Source organism: Rhinoderma darwinii, chromosome 1 (genome assembly GCF_050947455.1).
Source record: "Rhinoderma darwinii isolate aRhiDar2 chromosome 1, aRhiDar2.hap1, whole genome shotgun sequence".
In the NCBI taxonomy this organism is placed as follows: domain Eukaryota; kingdom Metazoa; phylum Chordata; class Amphibia; order Anura; family Rhinodermatidae; genus Rhinoderma; species Rhinoderma darwinii.
In genome coordinates, this window is record NC_134687.1 from 588,356,652 (window position 1) to 588,377,583 (window position 20,932).

The 20,932-nt window shown below is 40.5% G+C and overlaps 1 protein-coding gene across 1 annotated transcript; it reads right to left on the reverse strand.

The window, feature by feature from the left end:
- Positions 1-3,911: 3,911 nt before the first annotated feature.
- On the reverse strand, positions 3,912-20,070 carry LOC142746534 (granzyme A-like). The gene is made up of 5 exons (XM_075854922.1): positions 20,019-20,070; positions 18,829-18,967; positions 17,885-18,023; positions 16,207-16,479; positions 3,912-4,162 (listed from the first exon to the last, which is right to left on the reverse strand). The coding sequence occupies exons 1-5, from the start codon at positions 20,068-20,070 to the stop codon at positions 3,986-3,988; spliced, it is 780 nt and encodes a 259-aa protein (XP_075711037.1). The 3' UTR covers positions 3,912-3,985.
- Between the last annotated feature and the right edge of the window lie 862 nt (positions 20,071-20,932).

A 20,932-nucleotide genomic window follows, 5' to 3' on the forward strand; every position in this document is an offset into this window, starting at 1 on the left:
AGCGGAATTTCTGCTACTTTCTGCAGAGTTGCTGCAGAAATATATATATTATATATATATACACCCACACACACACACACACACACACACACACACACACACACTAATATATATATATATATATATACACACACACACAGACACACACACACCATATATACATACATACACACATACACACACACATTATATATATACATACACACACACACATGTACACATCACAGACACACATGAATATGAGCATTATACACATATAAAGTACACATTGTAAACACACATGCACTTACCTTTTATGTAGGATAATTGTAAAGGGCGTTCAGCAGGTTGACGGGGTCGGAGCCTTCACTTAGCGTTTCTCCTGCTCACAGCCCGACACAGAGCCCGCCAACAGTCTCCCCTCCCCCTCACGTCCCTACTGGTAAGAGCAGCAGCAGCAGCAGCAGGAGAGGTGTGTAGAGCAGGGAAGGGGGGCTGGAGGGGGAGCTTCTAAAGCAGCACAGGGAGATGTAAGATAGCAGCACAGACCATGGCTACTAATAGCTGGGGGTCGGACAGAAGCTCACCTCGGCTCCTGACAGGTGCAGCCCTGGCACCAGGGCCCCCTCCGGTGCTAGCGACGCCACCGGGCATGAAGGGGTCCGTGCGTTTCGGGCGGCCATGGGCCCCCTGGGAGCCTTAGGCTCCGGGTAGTCGCCCGAACCGCCCTAATGATGATCCACCACTGCTGCCGAAAGCTGAAGAGAGAATGAGAGCGTGCGACAACTCCCTAATAAAAAAAATTCAATTCCCGGATAACCCGACTGCAAGCTGTGTAGTCCAGATTTCTGCAGGAAAATTGCACAATGCAAGTTTCAACATTATTTCCAGTGGATAAGTCAATGAGATTTGTACGCAAAAAAAACAATTGACATGGGACAGTAATCATTATCATGTTTATTGTAGCTATTTGTTTTTGCATACAGATTAGTTAACAGCCTACATACAAAATCTTCAACACTTAATGCACAAGAAGCAAAGAAAATTAAGATTTAAATTAGGCCTCATGCACATGACCGCTCATTTGCGGCCGTGTGCTATCCACAATTGCGAAAAGTATAGTAAATAGTATAAAACACATGTTAACCTATGGGCCAATGCACACAACTGTGGTTTCCACGGTCCGTGCATCGGCCAAAGTCCGGACAGCAAAAAAAAATAGGACAAGTCATTATATGGTTCGCATTTGCGTTCCGGGCTCATTGAAATGAATATGTGTTAACCGTCTGTGATTGCGGACGGCCCGCGGATGACAGCCCTGCGGCCCGTCTGTGCCGTATCACGAACTGTGCACATGGCTACGGCCATGTGCATGAGGCCTTACTCTAATGTTGTATACTAAGCAAGACCTGCTAGGGTTAGACTGACTTAGAGAATCCTGCAGGGGTCCAACCCAGATTCTAGTATGATAACAGTACTGATGAGGTCTATCTAAATCTGATGGTGGCTAGATTAGACTGCTGGGATCTATTACTATTTTTCTTCTATTTTTAAACTGAGGATAGGTATTAGGAATAATTTTCCCTGGTGGAACCATGTAGCTCTGGTAGCAAAATGCTACTTCCCAGGGGTTTAAATAGATGTCAGGTGGTATTTTTATTCCTTCCACCAAAGGTTTTTTATAGCATAAATACTCTATTTAGAATTAGTAAAGAATCACTGGAATAATGATAGAGCTTTATAAAATATAACTTTTACTTCATATTGTTTAAAATAATGTGCAAAACATACACACAGGACACATTTAAAGGCTAAAAATGTGCTCTCTTTTGTGAGAGAAAACTGACATTCTGTACGTTTTGTGCAGAGTAAATGCAAAGCTCCAAATATTACTGCATAAAGGAGGAGGTTTTTTCAAAGGTATATTTTGGGGTAATCCACCCCCCTACTCATTCTATAGTGTGTGCAAGTCCATCTTGATCCTGTAGCTGGGGACTGGGAAACCTCCTATTTTCCTTTTATATGTGTCCAGGCAGATAATGCTGTTCTCCCGACGCGTTTCCTTGTGGCCAAGATTCTTCAGGGGAGTTTAGGCCAATTAGCCTCTATGGTCAGAGGCTTTGGAGCAAGAAAAAAGATAAATCCTATGCAGTGGCAAAGAAAGTTAAGTCCATCTGTTCCCACGATGCTGGGATAAACGCCTGTCACGGCGTGTAACGTGACAGGCGTTTATCCCAGCATCGTGGGAACAGATGCACTTAACTTTCTTTGCCACTGCATAGGATTTATCTTTTTTCTTGCTCCAAAGCCTCTGACCATAGAGGCTAATTGGCCTAAACTCCCCTGAAGAATCTTGGCCACAAGGAAACGCGTCGGGAGAACAGCATTATCTGCCTGGACACATATAAAAGGAAAATAGGAGGTTTCCCAGTCCCCAGCTACAGGATCAAGATGGACTTGGACACACTATAGAATGGGTAGGGGGGTGGATTACCCCAAAATATACCTTTGAAAAAACCTCCTCCTTTATGCAGTAATATTTGGAGCTTTGCATTTACTCTGCACAAAACGTACAGAATGTCAGTTTTCTCTCACAAAAGAGAGCACATTTTTAGCCTTTAAATTTGTCCTGTGTGTATGTTTTGCACATTATTTTAAACAATATGAAGTAAAAGTTATATTTTATAAAGCTCTATCATTATTCCAGTGATTCTTTCCCAGGGGTTTAGAAACTTTTGGTGATGATAGGTTTAGACATGTAAGCCAATTTTAAGGTATATAAAGCTTGTTCACACCTTCACTTTTTGGTTATGCTCCCGACGTATGTGCTGAATATATGACCCAATATATGCAACTGTGTGCCTTACAGTTACATGCATCTCCCATTGATTCCCATTGTAACGAACATACTGTACGGTCAGCATTCTTTTTCAAGAGACATATATGGCCCGAACATACTGTATGCTAAAAACACATTCTTTTGGCATACATTGGGCCATTATACACTATTGACACAAATGCTTCAGGCTTTTCTCCCGAGCGTGTATAAAAAAAAATGGTGTGAACTTAGCCTTACAAGTATAATGGAATGATATATATGTTTCAATTGGGTGTCTGCTTAACAAACACCCCTTCTTAAGGAGATAGCAAATTTTTGGGTATTATGTTTACACAGCTTAATTTTGAGGCTGATAAAAAAGCCATGCGTAAGGGTCCTTTTACATGGATCGACATGTGCTGTGTAAAAAAGTGCCAATCAAAGAGACAACTCGTTGATCGGCACTTGTTTTTTGCTCTTTTTACAATTAGCTATGTATGTGGACGAGCGTTCATTACTACGATCGCTCGTCCCCATACATTTCCATCATGTCGGCAGCACGGCTCCCTGTTTACACAGGGAGATGTGCTGTCGACTACAATAATATTTTATTCTGCATAAACAATACAATCAGCCGATGAACGAGTGTTTGCTTGTTCATCGGCTAATCGTTGCCCTGTTTACACAGGGCAATGATCGGGAACGAGTGTTCATATGAACGCTCATTTGCCCGGTCATTGGTCTGTGTAAAAGGGCCCTTATACACATCATAAACACACGTTTTTTTATGTGTATTTGAAGCGTTTTTAGAGGCTTTTTTTCCCATGTGTTTGTTGCCTCCCATTGAATTCAATGGTATACTTGACGTGTAAAATGAGCCAAGAATTTACATGCCGCTTCTTTTTTTACACAAAGAGCGAATTAGTTACACGTGTAAAAAAAAGTAATGTGCCATATGCACTAATGCAGCACTTAAAGTAAATAAGGAGCCTAATGCAAGCATTTTTTTAATGTGTATTTCAGCGCTTGAAACGGGGCAAAATTCTTGGCAAAACTACGGCGTGTGAACAAGGCCTGATGGGACTTAAATTAGTACATTGCACACAGGAAAGTATTTATCAAAACTGATGCAAAGGAAAAGTGGAGAGGTTGCAGGTTTAATTTTCTATATTTTTCTGAATAATGGATTTATATTGTATATGTTTCCGAATAATCCCCACCGATTGTATTTCGGATCCACTTGAGATAATTATTTGTAAGTCGTGTGTAGACTCCAGGAATGTTTGGATTATCACAAGTAATTGGTCCAAATGAGACAATGCCTACATATTTTTTTTCATAGATCAAAGGACCGCCGGAATCACCCTGAAAAAGATAAAATAACATTCATTTCATGCTCATTGTAAAAGCTTAACAGTAGTTTCTAACATAATATTACACAGCCACAGTTTTCCTGAGGCTGCGTTCACACGAGCATGTTACGTCCGTAGCTCATAGTTATGTACGATGCTAGGAGTCCCTGCTTCTCCGTGGAACTACTGTCCCGTACTGAAAACATGATTACAGTACGGGACAGTTGTCCTGCAGCGAGGCAGGGTCTCTAGCGTCGTACATAACTATGATGCTAGGAGCCCGGCTCCCTGCAGTGTATTCGGTCCGGGACTTGTGGCCGAAATACGTTCCGTCCTTTACTGAAGTAACATGCTCGTGTGAACCCAGCCTAACAGATTTCAAATTCTCTGCTTGCAATCAGTGAATGGAAAAAACTGGATTTACTCTTAGTGGATGAGAACCTGTCCTAAACATTTCCATTTTACACAGGTGCTGGGCTTATTAGAAGAGAGGGCTCTGATACAATGTGTGAAAATATGCGAGCACTGCTAGATTAGGACTGGTATCCAGTCTCATTGAATGTTTCCATTTCCTGCCTGTAAATAAAGATCTTGAAAATGGAGAAAAATGTATAATTGAGGGCTTATTTAGACGAACGTGTAATACGTCCGTGCAACGCGCGTGATTTTCACGGACCTATATTAGTCTATAAGGCCATGCAGACTGTCCGTGAGTTTCACGCAGCGTGTGTCCGCTCCGTAAAACTCACGACATGTCCTATATTTGTGCATTGTTCGCGCATTGAAGTCAATGAGTGCGTGTAAATCACGCGCAGCACATGGAAGCACTTCCATGGGACGCGCGTGATTCGCGCAACAGCAGTAAGAACGATGAATGAATGAATGAATGAATGAAAACAGAAAAGCACCACATGCTTTTCTGTTTACAAACTTACAAACAAAGTGTCATAATGATGGCGGCTGAGCGAAAATCACGCAGCCACGCATCATACGCTGCTGACACACGGAGCTGTTAAGTACCTTTTGCGCGCGCAAAACGCCGCATTTTTTGCGCGTGCAAAACGCACACACTCGTGGAAATCCGGCCTAAGTGTGTGTTCACTTTAGCATTAGGTTCCGTTGATGGGTTCCATCAGTTCTTTCTGTCGGAGGGACCCATCAGCGGAAAGGCAAATGGAAACCATAGCTTCCGTTTGCATTAGAAATTGATTTTAATGGTAATGCTTCCGTTGCTAATTGTTTCCATTTGTATCCGTTCTGTAAGGATTCAGTTTTTTTGATAGAATCAATAGCGCAGTCCAAATAAATGGAAACCTTATGGAGCGGAGACAAACAGAAACCATTAGCAACTGAAGCATTACCTTTAAAATCAATGGTAATGCAAACTGAGGCTATCGTTTCCGTTTGCCTTTCCGTTGATGGGTTCCCCTGACATAAAGGTTTGACGGTGCCCATCAACGGAACCTAACGCTGATGTCAACAGGCCCTTAATTCTAAAATGAATACACTTTATTTAGAGAAAACCAGAAACCCCCTTTAAAACCCATGTATATAGCAATAGAAAAATAAAAATAATAATATGAAAATGATAACTATAGTTTTTCAAAACGTCTTATTTTGTTTTGATTGTTGGGGGTTTAACCCCTTTAGGACACAGCCTGTTTTGGCCTTGTGGACACAGATGACTTTTTCAAATCTGACGTGTCACTTTATGTGGTAATAACTCCGGAATGCTTTTACCTATCCAAGCGATTCTGAGATTGTTTTCTCGTGACATATTGTACTTTATGTTAGTGAAAAAATTTGGTCGATAAATTCAATATTTATTTGTGAAAAACGTCAAATTTTAGCAAAAATGTGCATTTTTCTAAATTTAAATGTATTTGCTTGTAAAACAGATAGTAATACCACACAAAATAGTTACTAATTAACATCCCCCATATGTCTACTTTATGTTTGCATCATTTTTTTTTCACATACTTTTATTTTTCTAGGACGTTACGAGGCTTAGAACTTTAGCAGCAATTTCTCATATTTTCAATAAAATTTCAATAGGCCATTTTTTCACGGACCAGTTCAGTTCTGAAGTGACTTTGAGGGCCTTATATATCAGAAAGTCCCCATAAAACACCCCATTTTGAAAACTGCACCCCTCAAGGTATTCAAAACCACATTCAGAAAGTATTTAACCCTTTAGGCGTTTCACAGGAATTAAGGCAAAGTAGAGGTGAAATTTACAAATTTCATTTTTTTTGCCGAAATTCATTTGTAATAAAAAAAAATCTGTAACACAGAAGGTTTTACCAGAGAAACGCAAATCAATATTTATTGCCCAGATTCTGCAGATTTTTGAAATATCCAACATGTGGCCCTAGTGTCCTAATGGACTGAAACACAGGCCTCAGAAGCAAAGGAGCACCTAGTGGATTTTGGGGCCTCCTTTTTTTAGGAATATATTTAGGCACCATGTCAGGTTTGAGGAGGTCTTGTGGTACCTAAACAGTCGAAACCCCCAAAAAGTGACCCCATTTTGGAAACTACACCCCTCAAGGCATTTTTCTAGGGGTATAGTTAGCATTTTGACCCCACAGTTTTTTTGCAGAATTTAGTGGAATTAGTCTGTGAAGATGAAAATCACCTATTTTTCTGTGGAAACATAGAATTTTTTCATTTTTACAAGGAATAAAAGACAAAAAGCCGCCCAAAATTTGTAAAGCAATTTCTCCCGATTACGGCAATACCCCATATGTGGTCGTAAACTGATGTTTGGACCCACAGCAGGGCTCAGGAGGGAAGGAGCGCCTTTTGGATTTTGGAGCGCAGATTTTGCTGGATTGGTTTTCAGTGCCATGTCGGGTTTGCAACGCCCCGGAGGGACAAAAACAGTGGAAACCCTCCAAAAGTCACCCTATTTTGGAATCTACACCCCTCAAGGAATTTTCTAGGGGTATAGTGAGCATTTTGGCCCCTCAGGATCTTTTTTAGAGCTAAGGTGACCAAAAAACAGCGATTTTGGCGCTTTAAATTCTTTATTTATTACAGCGTTCACCGTGCGCAATAAATTAAGTTTTAATTTATTCTGCCGGTTGGTACGATTACGCCGATACCATATGTGTATAGTTTTTTTTTAAGTTTTGCAGCGTTTGCACAATAAAATTAAGTTTCTTTAAAATTATTTATTTTCTGAGACACGCTATTCTGAGCCGTAACTTTTTTATTTTTTCGTCAAAAAAGCTGTGGGAGGTCTTGTTTTTTGCGGGACGGATTGTAGTTTTTATTGGTACCATTTTGGGGTAAATGCGACTTTTTGATCACTTTTTATTCTATATCTTGGGAGGGGTGGTGACCAAAAAATAGCGATGCTGACAGTTTTCCGTTTACTTTGTTTGCGGCATTCACCGTGCGGAAAAATGAACATTATAGTTTCATAGTTTGGGTCGTTACGAACACGGTGATACCAAATATGTGTACTTTTTTTAACGTTTTCATTTTTTCCCTATAATAAATGACTTATTATAGGAAAACAAAACCTTTTATTTTTACACTTTTATAAAACATTTTTATTAACTTTTTTTTACTTTTTACACTTGATATTTTTGTTTAACTTTTTTTTTACTTTTTACACTTTATTTTTTGACCTGCAGCTTTGATCGCTGCTAGAATACATTACACTACCTAGGTAGTGTAATGTATTCCAACTGTCAGTGTGACGTCACAGTCACTCTGACAGTTGGTCTACGAGGATCAGCAGAGGCTGATCCCCTCATAGGCTGACATACATGGCAGACCCGGGGGCCGTTGTCTGGCCTCCGGATGCCATCACAAGCATCAGCAGCCCCCACAATTGCATGGGGGCTGCTGATGCGCTACAAACCCGCTACATGCGGAGATCGCAATCGAGCCCCGCATGTAACGGGTTAATTGCCTAAATCAGCGGAGATGAGCCGAAGGTTGGTCCTGATGGGCTTCCGTCCATGGCAGACCCGGAAGCCATTGTTTGGCTTCCGTTTGCCATACTATCGGCAGACCCCGCGATTTCGGACGGGGGTCTGCCGATATGCTAGAAAACCCTAAAATTCGGCGATTGCAAGCGATCGCCGAACTTTAGGGGTTAATTCGCCGAAATCAGCGGCAAAGGACCGCTGGCCGGCAAGAGGGGAGTGTCAGCTGTCGCCGCCAGTGTGCACCGGGAAAAACTCAGTAACTATACGTCCTCGTGCGGGAAGTAACCTCCCGCAACAACGGACAGTTACGTCCTAGTGCGGATAGGGGTTAAATGAGTGGTTGGGGTTCGAGTACTAGGAAAGATGGGGAAAATGTGATTAGCTATGCATTGTGCCCTTTCATTTCTGATTGGCTTTTTCCACCTCTCCTGAAAAAAGCCAATCAGAGCTGAATGGGCAAATTGCTCAGCTAATCACTTTTGCCCCTTCATTCCACTGATCAGTGGTGGTCTCAGCACCCAGACCCCCACCAATCAAAACTTTTTGAAGTTTTGATAAATTTAATTGACTTGACCAATTACAATTAAAATGTTAATGATGGATAGTTTTTGGTGATTCTCAGTGTGCCACTTGCAGGGAAGGGCAACAGTGAGGGTAGAAGAATCGGAATCGGAAGCAGAACGCCTCCAATATTTTCAATGGGAAAACAGCTCCTGAATTTCAGCCATTTTTTTAGCAACTCGCGTTTTTGGGTGCGTTTTTTACGGCCGTTTTTGGAACTCTTTTTCTATGGAGTCAACAGCTCAAAAAGTGACATGAACTTCTTTTTCACGGGCGTTTTTTACATTTGGGCAAATATTTGGAGGCGTTCTGCTTCCGATTTTTCAGCCGTTTTTCGGGACATTTACAGGCAAAAATAAGCCGTGTGAGCATACCCTCATTGAGCGAGTGTGAGGAATTGTAAAAGATGACTTCCCTATTATAGAACTTAATGTAGGACTTTATAAATAACAGTTTAAAGGCTATGTAAACCTTTGTACGCTTTTTTTTGTGTTTTTTTAAATAAAACAACGTATTATGAGATTTTTTAAAACTTTTTAATTGGTTTTTATGAAATCTTTTTTTTACTTTTTGAGATACAGCTTCTTTGTGTACTGGATACATAAAATCTGTATCTTGCACTCAAAGCCGCCAAATTCGTCAGGTCATAGGTACAGACGATTAGGGCACGTCCAGACGTGGCGGAGGTTTTCCGCTGCAAATGTTGGTGCAGATTTGGGGCAATTACGCGACGAATCTGCACCAACATTTGCATATTTGACAGGTAATTCAGACGTTGCAGAAAACACAGCGGACTTCCCACAGATTTCAGTTTTTGCATTGCAAAGGCTGAAATACGCTGTGAAATTCTGCTTCTTCTCCGCAACAGACAGTGCATGCTGCGGACTGAAAATTCCGCACCGCAGCCTATGGTCCGCAGCTGAGTTTTCCGCAATGTCTGAACTAACTTTCCTAAATATGTATAGAAAAAAATTTAAAAAACGGCCGCTGGAGAATTCCACTGCGGACTGTCTGCAGCGGAATTCCACAGCAATTCAGCCACGTGTGAATGTTCCCTCACGGTGACAGCGGGTCCTGCTTGTCACTGACATGCAGCATCCGCCTGCTATCTATCTTATCTAAGTTACCGAAGCCGTCGGTCCTGATGACCTGGATACAACGAAGCTGTATCTCAAAAAGTAAAAATAAGTTTTAATAAAAAACAATTAAAAAGTTGTTTAAAATTCCAAAATACGTTTATTTATTTATTTATTTTTAAAAGGGTGCAGTCAGATTTTGTTGCAGAGACAGAATTTTTTTCCGACCTGCAAATCAGTTCCATTCATCTGAATGGGGTTGTTTCTGCAGCAGGTGCATGAATTTTTGCAAGTTCCATTCAGATTAATTAAACTGATTTACAGTCGCAGAAGATTTCTGCAACAAAATCTGCTGTGTGTGACTGCACCCTAAAGTGGTGGTATAGTATTAGAAACACATGGCTCCTTTCTTTCAAAAACTACGACACATCTTTTTATGGGTTGTGTCTCGCATTATGGCTCAGCTCCATTTAAGTGAAAGGGGCTGAGCTGCAATACCACACACAACCTGTGGACAGATGAGACACTGTTTTTTTTAAGAAAACAGTCATGTTTTTCTAATGCCGCACAACCTTTTTAATGACTAGAGATGAGAAATTTTCAGCCCATAGACTACAATAGGCCTTTTGTTCCTTTCAATTTGCCACATTTATGGCTCAAGAATGTGAAATTAAGTAGCCCAAAATACTCAAATGGCCTGTGTATTGTAAACGGATTCACAAACCAGAAAACCGCAAATCGAGTGGATTAATGAACTAATCTCTATGAATGACCAACTGAGATAGATAAAGATATATATTTTTTTTTGTACAAATTAGGCTGGGTTCACACGTGGCGGAATTTCACTTAAATTCCGCTGCGGACACTCCGCAGCGTTAATCCGCAGCGGAGCCGTTTGTCCATTGACTTACACTTTAATTTAGCAGTGTTCGTTTAGACGAGGCGTAAAATTCCGCTGCGGAGCATAGGCTGCGGAGCGGAATTTGGTGTCCGCAGCATGCTCTGTCTGTTGCGGAGCAGTGGCGGACTCATGGCGGAATTTCTCCATTGACTTCAATGGAGATTCAAAGTTCCGCAATGAAGTCCGCAGCTGTCATGCACATGTCATGTGTGCTGCGGATGCGTCTTGCTTTTTTAACTTGACATTTCTTCATTCTGGCTGGACCTATGTATTTCTAGGTCTACAGCCAGACTGAGGAAGTCAATGGGGCTCCCGTAATGACGGGAGCGTTGCTAGGAGACGTCAGTAAATAGTCACTGTCCAGGGTGCTGAAAGAGTTAAGCGATCGGCAGTAACTGTTTCTGCACCCGGGACAGTGACTACCGATCCCAATATACATGTATCTGTAAAAAAAAATGAAGTTCGTACTTACCGAGAACTCCCTGCTTCTGTCTCCAGTCCGGCCTCCCAGGATGACGTTTGAGTCTAAGTGACGGCTGCAGCCAATCACAGGCCAAGCACAGGCTGCAGCGGTCACATGGACTGGCGCGTCATCCAGGGAGGTCGGGCTGGATGCCGAAAGAGGGACGCGTCACCAAGACAACGGCCGGTAAGTATGAAATTCGTTTACTTTCACTAGGGAAAGTGCTGTCCCTTCTCTCTATCCTGCACTGATAGGGAGAAGGGAAGCACTTTTCCCGCAGTCCGCAGCAGCTAGTCCGCATCAATTTTCTGCACATTTTGTGCAGATCCGCAGCCGTAATCCGCAACCCGGATTAGGTGCGGCATTGATGCGGACAGTTGCGGAGGAAATCCGCCACGTGTGGTCATGCCCATAGGATAGTGTTTTTCCTTGTTCATCCAGACCATGTCCCATAAACCTAGGACCACAACCATTTTCGGAAAGACCTCTTTCTCCTTATGAGGTTTGAGAAATGAGGCTGCCCCACAAAAATAACATGAATGGGAGGTTTGTGAATGGCCTCGAAAAAGAATATGCACTGATAGAGCGCAGACCACAGTCTGCCTATTCAGTATAGAAGGCTCGTTTCTCATTCACAAAGCCATCCACAACTGTGCCAACCTCAACATATATTCACATATTTCGAGTTACCACTTGTACAAGTCCCTATGTTCTGCTAATGTCCTTAAATATCCCACTACAGCCCTGTTCACATCTGCGTTTGGCATTCCGTTATTCTGCTCTGTCAGACTAGCAGAAAAACGAAAATAATGGAAGTGTTGACCAACAGGCGTCTGACGGAACCCATTGACTTTGATAGGCTCCGTCGTGTTTCCATTCGGGTGTCCGTGGATTTACCGGAAACAGCAGCGGAGCATGCAGATTCTGCTCAAAATAACGGAATATGCGACGGAGGCCCGTAATGGAGCCTCCAACGCAGATGTGAATTAGGTCTAACTCAGGGCCCATTCTAGCTATTCTTCTGCCTGAGACGAAAACTGAAATGGCGCCCCCCTTGAACTCAAAGGAACTCCAGTGTGCACACACAAGCCTGTGTGGGTTCACATGATGCTATATGTTTATTTTGCACCTGTTTTTTTTTTTTTTATGAAGAAAGGAAAAAAAAAACAGGTGGCATTAAAATGCTTTTTTTTTTTTTTGTCTTTTACGATAGGATTCACATCTATCTATCTCTACAAAAAATTAAAAGCTAAAAAAAAACCTTTTCCCATCTTCCCTTAAGCACAATGTAAAAAAAAATAAAAGCTAACATAACTGGTATCGACGCATCCATAAAAGTCTGAACTATTACAATATATCATTATTTAGTCCGCAAGGTGAACGCCGTAAAAAATAAAAAATTAAAAACATCAGAATTGCTGTTTTTTGGTCCCTTCTTCTACCACAAAAAATTAAATAAAAAGTGATCAAAAAATCTCACGCACGCCAAAATGGTACCAATATAGGCTGCAGCTCGCCCCGCAAAAAATAAGCCCTCACACGGCTAAATCGACAGAAAAATAAAAACGTTATGGCTCTCAGAATGTGGCGACAAAACTCAAATTTTATTTTTAACAATCAGTTTTTTCCTTGTAAAAGTAGTAAAACATAAAGAAAACTATATAAATTTGGTAACGCTGTAATCTTATTGACCCGCAGAATAAAGTTAACATGTCGTTTTTACCGTACGGTGAACGCCGTAAAAACAAAACCACCCAAAAGGTTGAGAAATCGCAGTTTTTTTCCTATTCCACCCAACATATTTTTTTTTCTTGTTTCCCACTACATTATATGGTACAAAAAATGGTGCTGTGAAAATCTACAACTCGTCCTGCAAAAAACAAGCCCTCATACGGCAATATTGATGAAAAAATAAAAGAGTTATGGCTTTTGGAAGGTGGGGAGGAAAAAACAAACGTGAAAATCCGAAAAATGGCTGCGGCGGGAAAGGGTTAATGAGCGAGCAATTTTTAGTTTTTCCATCGTCACATTCAAAGAGCACCATTTTGGGGTACATATAATTTATTGATTGACTTTTTCTAAACTTTTTTAGTGGGGTACTGGAAAAAAAAATTTTTGCCATACTTTTTTGCGTCTTCATTTTACGCCGTTTACTGTGTGGTATAAATAACATAATAACTTTATTCAGCGGGTGGTTACAATTGCGGTGATACCAAATTTATATAGTTTTTTTTTATGTTTTACTACTTTTACAAAGCTAAAACAAAGTTATTTAAAAATAATTTGTTTTTTTTCATCCCATGCAGCTGTATGAGGGCTTGTAGTTTTTATTGGTACCATTTTGGAGTACATGCGACTTTTTGATCACTTTTTATCAAATTTTTTTGAAGGTAGGATGATCAGAAAAGAGCAATTCTGGCATTGTTTTTTATTTTATTTCTTACGGCGTTCACCGTGCGGGTTAAATAATCATTTTATAGTTCGTTACGGACGCGGCATTACCAAATATGAATAACATTTTACTTTTTTTCATAATAAAGTATTTTGTAAGGGGAAAAGGTGGGTTTTTAATTTTTTTTTACTTAGGACTTTTATTTATTTATTTCCAACTTTTTTTTTAGTCCCACTAGGGGGCTTTACTGTGCGATCTTTTGATCGCTATTATAATACATTGCAATACTTCTGTATTACAGTGTATTATTACCTGTCAGTGTAAAATTGACAGGCATCTGTTAGGCCATGCCTCTAGCATGGTCTAACAGGCAGTCACTAAAGCCAGACATGGGGGCCTTTGTTAGGCCCCCAGAGAAACCATCAGCTCCCCGCGGTGTGCCAGTGGGGTGAGAGAGCCGATGTAAAAAGGCTATACGCCGGTCGCTAAGGGGTTAAGGTCCTCTAACACTGGCCAATTTTTCTCGGTGCAACTGATCGTTGATCGGCGCTCGTTTGCTCCAGTCACAAGGAACTAAGTATGGGCACAAGCACTCGTTCCCATACATTATAATCAAGTTGGCAGCGCGTCGCCCTGTTTACACAGGGAGAATGTGCTGCCGACAACGATAACATTTTCGTTTTTTTTAAGTGATACGATCAGCAGATGAATGAGCATTTGCTCTGTCATCTGCTGATCGCTGCCCTATTTACACAGGGCAATTATCGGCAACGAGCTTTCTATGAATGATCGTTTGCCCGATAATTGGCCCATGTTAAAGGGCCTATAGATATATACTGTAGATAAATAGCACAAAAAGTTATAAAGTTACCTTCTCTAATGCTGGAAGCCTGGTAAAGTAGTAGGGACATCTTTGCAGGACAGCAGTGGGGGGGGGGGGGGGGGGATTCAGTAGTCAGGAGGGAGGGGACTGCAGACAGTACTGGACAGAGAAGCGATCAGAAACAGCTCACCCCCTCGTACTTTTTCTTAAAATTGTTATCATTGCCTCAGTCAGACATGAAAGGATTGCAAACCTGTGAACCTTCCTGACCTGCTCTCTGCTTGCATGTCTCTGAAGCCTGTCTTCTCCCCCTGTCCGTCCCGACTGTCTGCTGATACATAAGCTTAAAACAGTAGTGTAGAGAGGAAAAGGAAGGGGGGATGCAGGATCTAAGCAAACTTAATTGTTCACTCCTTTCTGCCTCCACTTATGTTGCCAGGCCCCACGGTACCATACTGCAGGTTCCACAGAACTCTGTGGTGGAAGAGACAGACCTGTAGCTGCTCTCTTGCTGGTTCAGAGGAGGGAATAAGTGAGAGAGCAGCACATTGGTCACATGTCTGCTGTGCCTAAAGGTGCTCCCCTCACTATGCTCAGTCAGATTCTACGAGCCTGGTGGCTAGGATAGGCTAGGCTTACATATTGCCCCCCCCCCCCCCACACCGCATGAAGCTGCAGGCTGCTGCCTGAGGCGAGATGCTCAACTCGCTCCATGGTAGATGTGGCCCTGTGGCTTGTTAATGACTTCTCTTGTGCTGCACCTGTACTCTGGAATGTTTTATAATTAAATAGTCGAATCCAGGAAATTGTGTTTATTATCAGCCATTGAACTTTTATGTTTTGTAGCTGTGTGTTTTTTGCTATATAACCAATTTACACTTCAATTTATTTGTGGTATGTACAAATGTAGCTTAAACATTGTGTATTTTCCCCAATGGACTACAGTACGGAAAATCTGCAGGTGTAATACAGTTGCAGCAGAGTGGATGATTTGAACAAATCTCATCCACATGCTGCGTAAAAACTCCACCAAAAAAACTTTTAGAAATTTGACCTGCAGTGCGTTTTTTTTAATCCACAGCATGCCAATTTATGTTTCGGAATCGCTGCTTTTATGTTGCGGGTTTTTCCCATTGAAATGGGGAGGTAAAACCCGCAACAAATATCAAATGTTGCAATTTTTACAGCTGAAAAGCTGTGACTCCGCCGCAAAAATCGCAACTCACAAAAAAAAAAAAGCTTATACCAACACAGATCTCTATACTTCTTCGTCCAGGCTGGCCTTAATCCAGGCCGCAGTCACACGGGATAAAACGTCATCCCAGGAGGCCTGGCTGCCCAGGGACGAGTCACCATGTCTACGGAGAACGTGGTAAGTATAAGCTATTTTTATTTTATTTTTTTTAACCGCTGTTTTCCACAGTGGACATTCCTCCTGAAAATCTGCACCACAATTTGGTGTGGTTTTATCAGCCATAATTGCTCCAGGGCGGATATGCTGTGTACTTTTACACAGCGTATCCGCTCTGTGTGAACATACCTTCAAGGTAAAGGACTGATTTAGTGATTATTAGATTCCATATGGAAGTGAAAGACTTATATTAAATTATAAAATTTTTGGGCTCAATTACAGCTTGAACCAGTTATTACATTTACAGGGGGCAATTACTTTTTCACATGGTTGTTATGTTTGTTCGGTCATTTTGTTCTTTAAATAAATGCAGATTTAGTTAAAAAAAAAAATTATTATGTGTTAATTCAGTTTCCTTTGCCTAGATTCATATTTTGTTTAGCAATATGAAACCATTCACTATGACAAGCATACAATGACAAAGGACATCTAGATAGAGGGAGTTAATACTTTTCACAGCTCTTTATGTCCACACGCATTACTTACCTGACATGTGTCATCTTTACGCTTTTTAAGTGGTCCTGCACACATCATGCTGTTGGTTATAAGTTGCTTTTCTTTACTGTATTTTTCCTTACAGATTTTATTGTCGACAATCTCCAGATTAACTTCTCGAAGTACTTCTGATAATGATTTTTTCTTTGGAACAGTATTTCCCCACCCAGCTGCACTGCAGACTTTCCCAGTTGTAACATTTTCCTCACTTTTTGGTAATGCAATAACAGCAACAAACTTGTTCAGCTTTGCAGGTTTCTCCAGCTGTAACAGAACACATATATACTGACTGACCAAAAAGAATATGGGTGGTATGGTGTCTCAGTACGTGGCACTGCTGATGCCACAGCAGTAATTGCCGACCAAGCATCGTACATATATGTCATGGGGAGTTGTATGGAGTGGGTTTACGAGCTGAGCCTGCTCCACATGCTGCGGGTGTCAGCTCTATATTACAGCTGACATCCTGTTCTTATGGCCAGGATCAGTGATTAATCCGATCCCAGCTGCTAAACCACTTAGATGCCATGGTCACTAAGCCGTTAGAAAAGGGAGGTGGTCCCCTCCAGCAGCCCATCGGCCCCACGTGGGGTGCTGATGATTGTCATGACAACCTGGGTAGGCCAGGTATGCCATCTGTCTGCTCCTATTAAGCCTGGTAAAAGTACAATGTACTGCAATACAAAAATGTTGTAGCATATTGTGCAAGCCATCCAACGATCGCTGGTTAAAGTTCCCTAGGGGACTAATAAAAATATATTTATAAATAAAAAAAAAAACCTTTTCCCAGTTTTCCCCAAAAGAAATGTAAAAAACAAATTGGTATTGTTGCATCTGTAAAAATCTGAGCTATTACAATATAACATTATTTAACCCATAGGGTGAACTGCGTGACCAAAATAATAAAACTTCAGAATTGCTTAATTTTTTTGTCTCCCACAAACAATTCAATAAAAAGTGATCAAAAAGTTTGCCCCGCGATAAAAACAAAACCACAAAACAATGAGGAAACTATATATAGTACATTAAATAGCGACATTAAAAACTGCAACTTGTCCTGCAAAAAAAAAAAAAAGCCCTTATACGGCTATGTCAATGGGAAAATACAAAAGTTATGGCTCTTGGAAGGTGAGGAAGGAGAAGTGAAAATTAAAAATGGCACGGTCATTAAAGGGTTAAAAAGTTGAATGGGTTTTTCTGGGTAAACACATTGATGGGCTATCCTTAGAATTTTTTTAAAAAAATACTGCCTCACAGCATAGAAAATTATACCGAAATATTAAGCAGAGTAGTGTACAATGATAACAATGAAGATTACCTTAACATTGTAAGTGGAAGTGTACATGTTCTGTATAGATGGAGAGTGGGCTCGAGGAACTAGATTTTAAAGCTGTGAAGCCGCCAAGAATTATGACTGAAATGCTAATATACAGAAAATGTTCATCCACAGGAAACATGGCCACATTTTAACTTTAAATTTTTCAAGTTGTATTAAAGGTGACTTTCAATATGGTGGAATGCAGGTGAACATGTCTTAGATAAACCCATAACAAACATTAGTGTCTTATATATTGATATTTAGTTTATTTTTACCTCACTACAGTTTGTGCCCTCTGGTATCAGGCATTCATGTACATCCACCATTACATCTCATGGTTTTTATGCTTACCTGTAAAAGTTGAATGTCATGGATTCTGAGATCGGGGTCATAACAAGGGTACTTAATGCCTCGTTTTACTCTTAACCTCTGTTGCTCACCAATATTTTTGAGCCTGTGGGCGCCTAATATAGCAACTGAATTATTTCCACTGAAAATAAAATTCGAAAATCAGCTTATTTAGAACCATAAAAAAACAAAATAAAGACATTTTTAAATACAAGTCCTTTTAATAAACCCCATTAGGGCATATGGACATCATAGAGGACCCCCATTCGGAACTCCGTTTAATGAGCCAAAGCAGAGAGCTGATAAGTATCAGTGGCTACAACTCTGGTGGACCTGGCCCATTCATTATTGAATGCACTACATTTGCCCTACAGAGGCATTTTATGACTGGCCACAATATGCCCTGGAGGATCATTGGGGGTTTCAGAAGCAGGATCCGCAACGATCAGCTGATTTTAGAAAGGGATTGTAATAATTAGACAAACCGATTAACTTTAATTTTATGTATAAATGAAAAAAAAGTTTAAGGGATTTTTATTCTTTATGTTACACATAATGTGGCATCAACTGAAATATAATATTAAAAAAATACAAGAAAATTTAAATTCTGACTTATAGGCAGGAGGGTCTTATTGAGTTTTCCTCCCTATATTGAATCAAATACCCTTATACAGCATTTTACTGTTATCTAAATGAGACAAGGCCAGAGAAGCAACGCCCGTAAAGGTCTATGTAGAACATTGGACAAGTCCAACAGACAGGACAACATAGAGTTGGTTATCCTTTTAATGAGTTGCCCATTCTGTCATATTGTTTTTACAAATGCAGGATGGTTACATTTAAGCCGATAAGAGCACAAAACAGAGAACGAATGGTTGCTGTTTTTTTTATTACTTTGTTTTAGGTTGTATAAATTTAGATATCAAAGGTAGCGTAGATATACTTACACATCACAATGAGCGGCAGTTAAAACCCAGTTTGGTTTAATTAATGCCCCTCCACAGTATCCATTACCCTCTAGAAAAACCATGTATGGTCTGGAGTGTGGAGCAGCCTCATTTCCTCCAATAATATCCATGCAGACATCTGTAGATAAAGATGAAGATAGGAAATCAGTATATAACAGCTAAATGAAAACCATATTGTATAGTAGGTTGCAATGTGGAGCAATCCAGACCATAGCCATGGTCTGGGTAATTGACTCTCATGACATCACATCAGAGCCAATTGTGGCTATAATATATATATATATTAGTTTTATTTTTATTTTTTAAGGACGATGGACAATGCCAGGCACGATATTGAAGTTTAGAGATTGCTCCCCTGCTATCTACCATGTTCTCTGTTAATTATGTCAGTATTTCTCAATTTTGTGTGTAAGAGAATACCTTAGGGTAAGCATCAATATGAATTTTCATCCGTCTGTTATTTAAATTAAAAAAAAAACACAACATAGTCCCAAGAATGCACCTAGTACCCACAAGTCCTCCATCCGAGCCCCACAGTGTAAAAGTTAAATGATGAAATTCTGGCTGCCTACAACCACCACTAGGGAGAGCTTGCTGCATATAGATACATACAGCTCCCATGGATTTCTATAGCTCCAATTTAGTTCAATGGGATCTATATAAATCAGTAGGCAGAGCATACCTCTAGTAGTGGCCAAAGGCAGCCAGAATTGTGTTATTTATCTCTATAGGATTTCAAGGCAAGCAGAGAATATAAAACACTATATCATAAAAATAGAGCTCTGAGCCCTACAAAGATATATTCTAAAATATTTAGAAAATAATTTTGGGCCACTCCGTCATAGGCATCATTGCATGTTAAAACCTCCTTTTAAAAACGTACGTTTTTCCCCCCTTTACACATCACTGTATATGGACTCACAATGTACAATGAAGTATATGTATGAAGTTACCCTTTGCTGTACAGACACATACATACAGTATATTTATTTAATTCTATTCCTCAAGATCTCATCTTGGCGACCCAACTCCAACACCTTCATGTAGAATGCAAATGCTCAGCACTTTAGATGCTGGACTAAATATGATTTGTTTTAGGGTAGTACATATATAGGATACAGAACATAAAATAATCCCATTAAACGATAAATGTAACAACATTTACTTACGCCCATTAATGTGATATAAGGATAACACAAATAGCATTAGAAGATGCTCCATTCTTGGTGGTCGCCTTAGAAGGTAAGGCCGGGTACGCTATCATCATTTATATATATCAAGAGCATGTCATGTGGTTAGACTTCTGAGAAATGTCAACATATTGTGGTTTGTGAGTTGATTGGTTATTACTTATGTAGACTTCAAGGAAAAAATTAGCTTGACATGATGCACTTTGATACCTCATAGGGCTCAAAAGTTTTATTTTCTATATTAAATACCATACTATGGAATGTTGCCATAGATGGACTATATGTACTTTATTCCTGGATTAGGATTCTCAGATAGAAATGCAGATATTGTACTCTAATCAGATAATAAGATAAGCACATGATCTGAACTATGCCCTGCCATGACTCTGGAGCTCCCAATGGGAGTACAGACTGGGTCCAGAAATTTTGACCTTTCGAATGCGTGCAAATGGTTGGCATCTTACATTGGTTGAGTAAGAGGTCTGTCATTTGTATACCTGAATCTCCAGACCACTGGTCTCTGACCTGTGGCTCCCTGACTGTTGAAAAACAGCAACTCCTAGTAGTTGTAATTTTGCAACAGCTAGAGAGGACAGGTGGAAGACTACTTCTCTAGGCCCTGGCCTTAACTTATAGCTGGTGCTAGAGCTACTGAGTGATGGTGCAATGATCCTGGGACAGGTTGGTAACACAAACATTATTGACTCCAAATGACCAACACAGGCTGAGTTAAGAGATGGCATGGCATGATTGTATATGGCTGCTTTTTCCCTTTTTACTCAGCACAGCACCATTCCAGCCTTGAGTTGAGCAACTCAGTCATTTAAGACTGGTTTCAGGGACACTGTCTGACAGTTTCAGCCTTTTATATGTGGTTGTCAAGCATTACTTTC

Excerpts from the sequence above, each read along its gene's own strand:
- LOC142746534 (XM_075854922.1), bottom strand. The coding sequence starts at position 20,070 with ATGGAGCATCTTCTAATGCTATTTGTGTTATCCTTATATCACATTAAT. Across the intron at positions 18,968-20,018 it reads CTTATATCACATTAATGGGC|ATGTCTGCATGGATATTATT; the intron begins GTAAGTAAATGT and ends CTTTATCTACAG. Across the intron at positions 4,163-16,206 it reads GTAAAGATGACACATGTCAG|GGTGATTCCGGCGGTCCTTT; the intron begins GTAAGTAATGCG and ends TATCTTTTTCAG.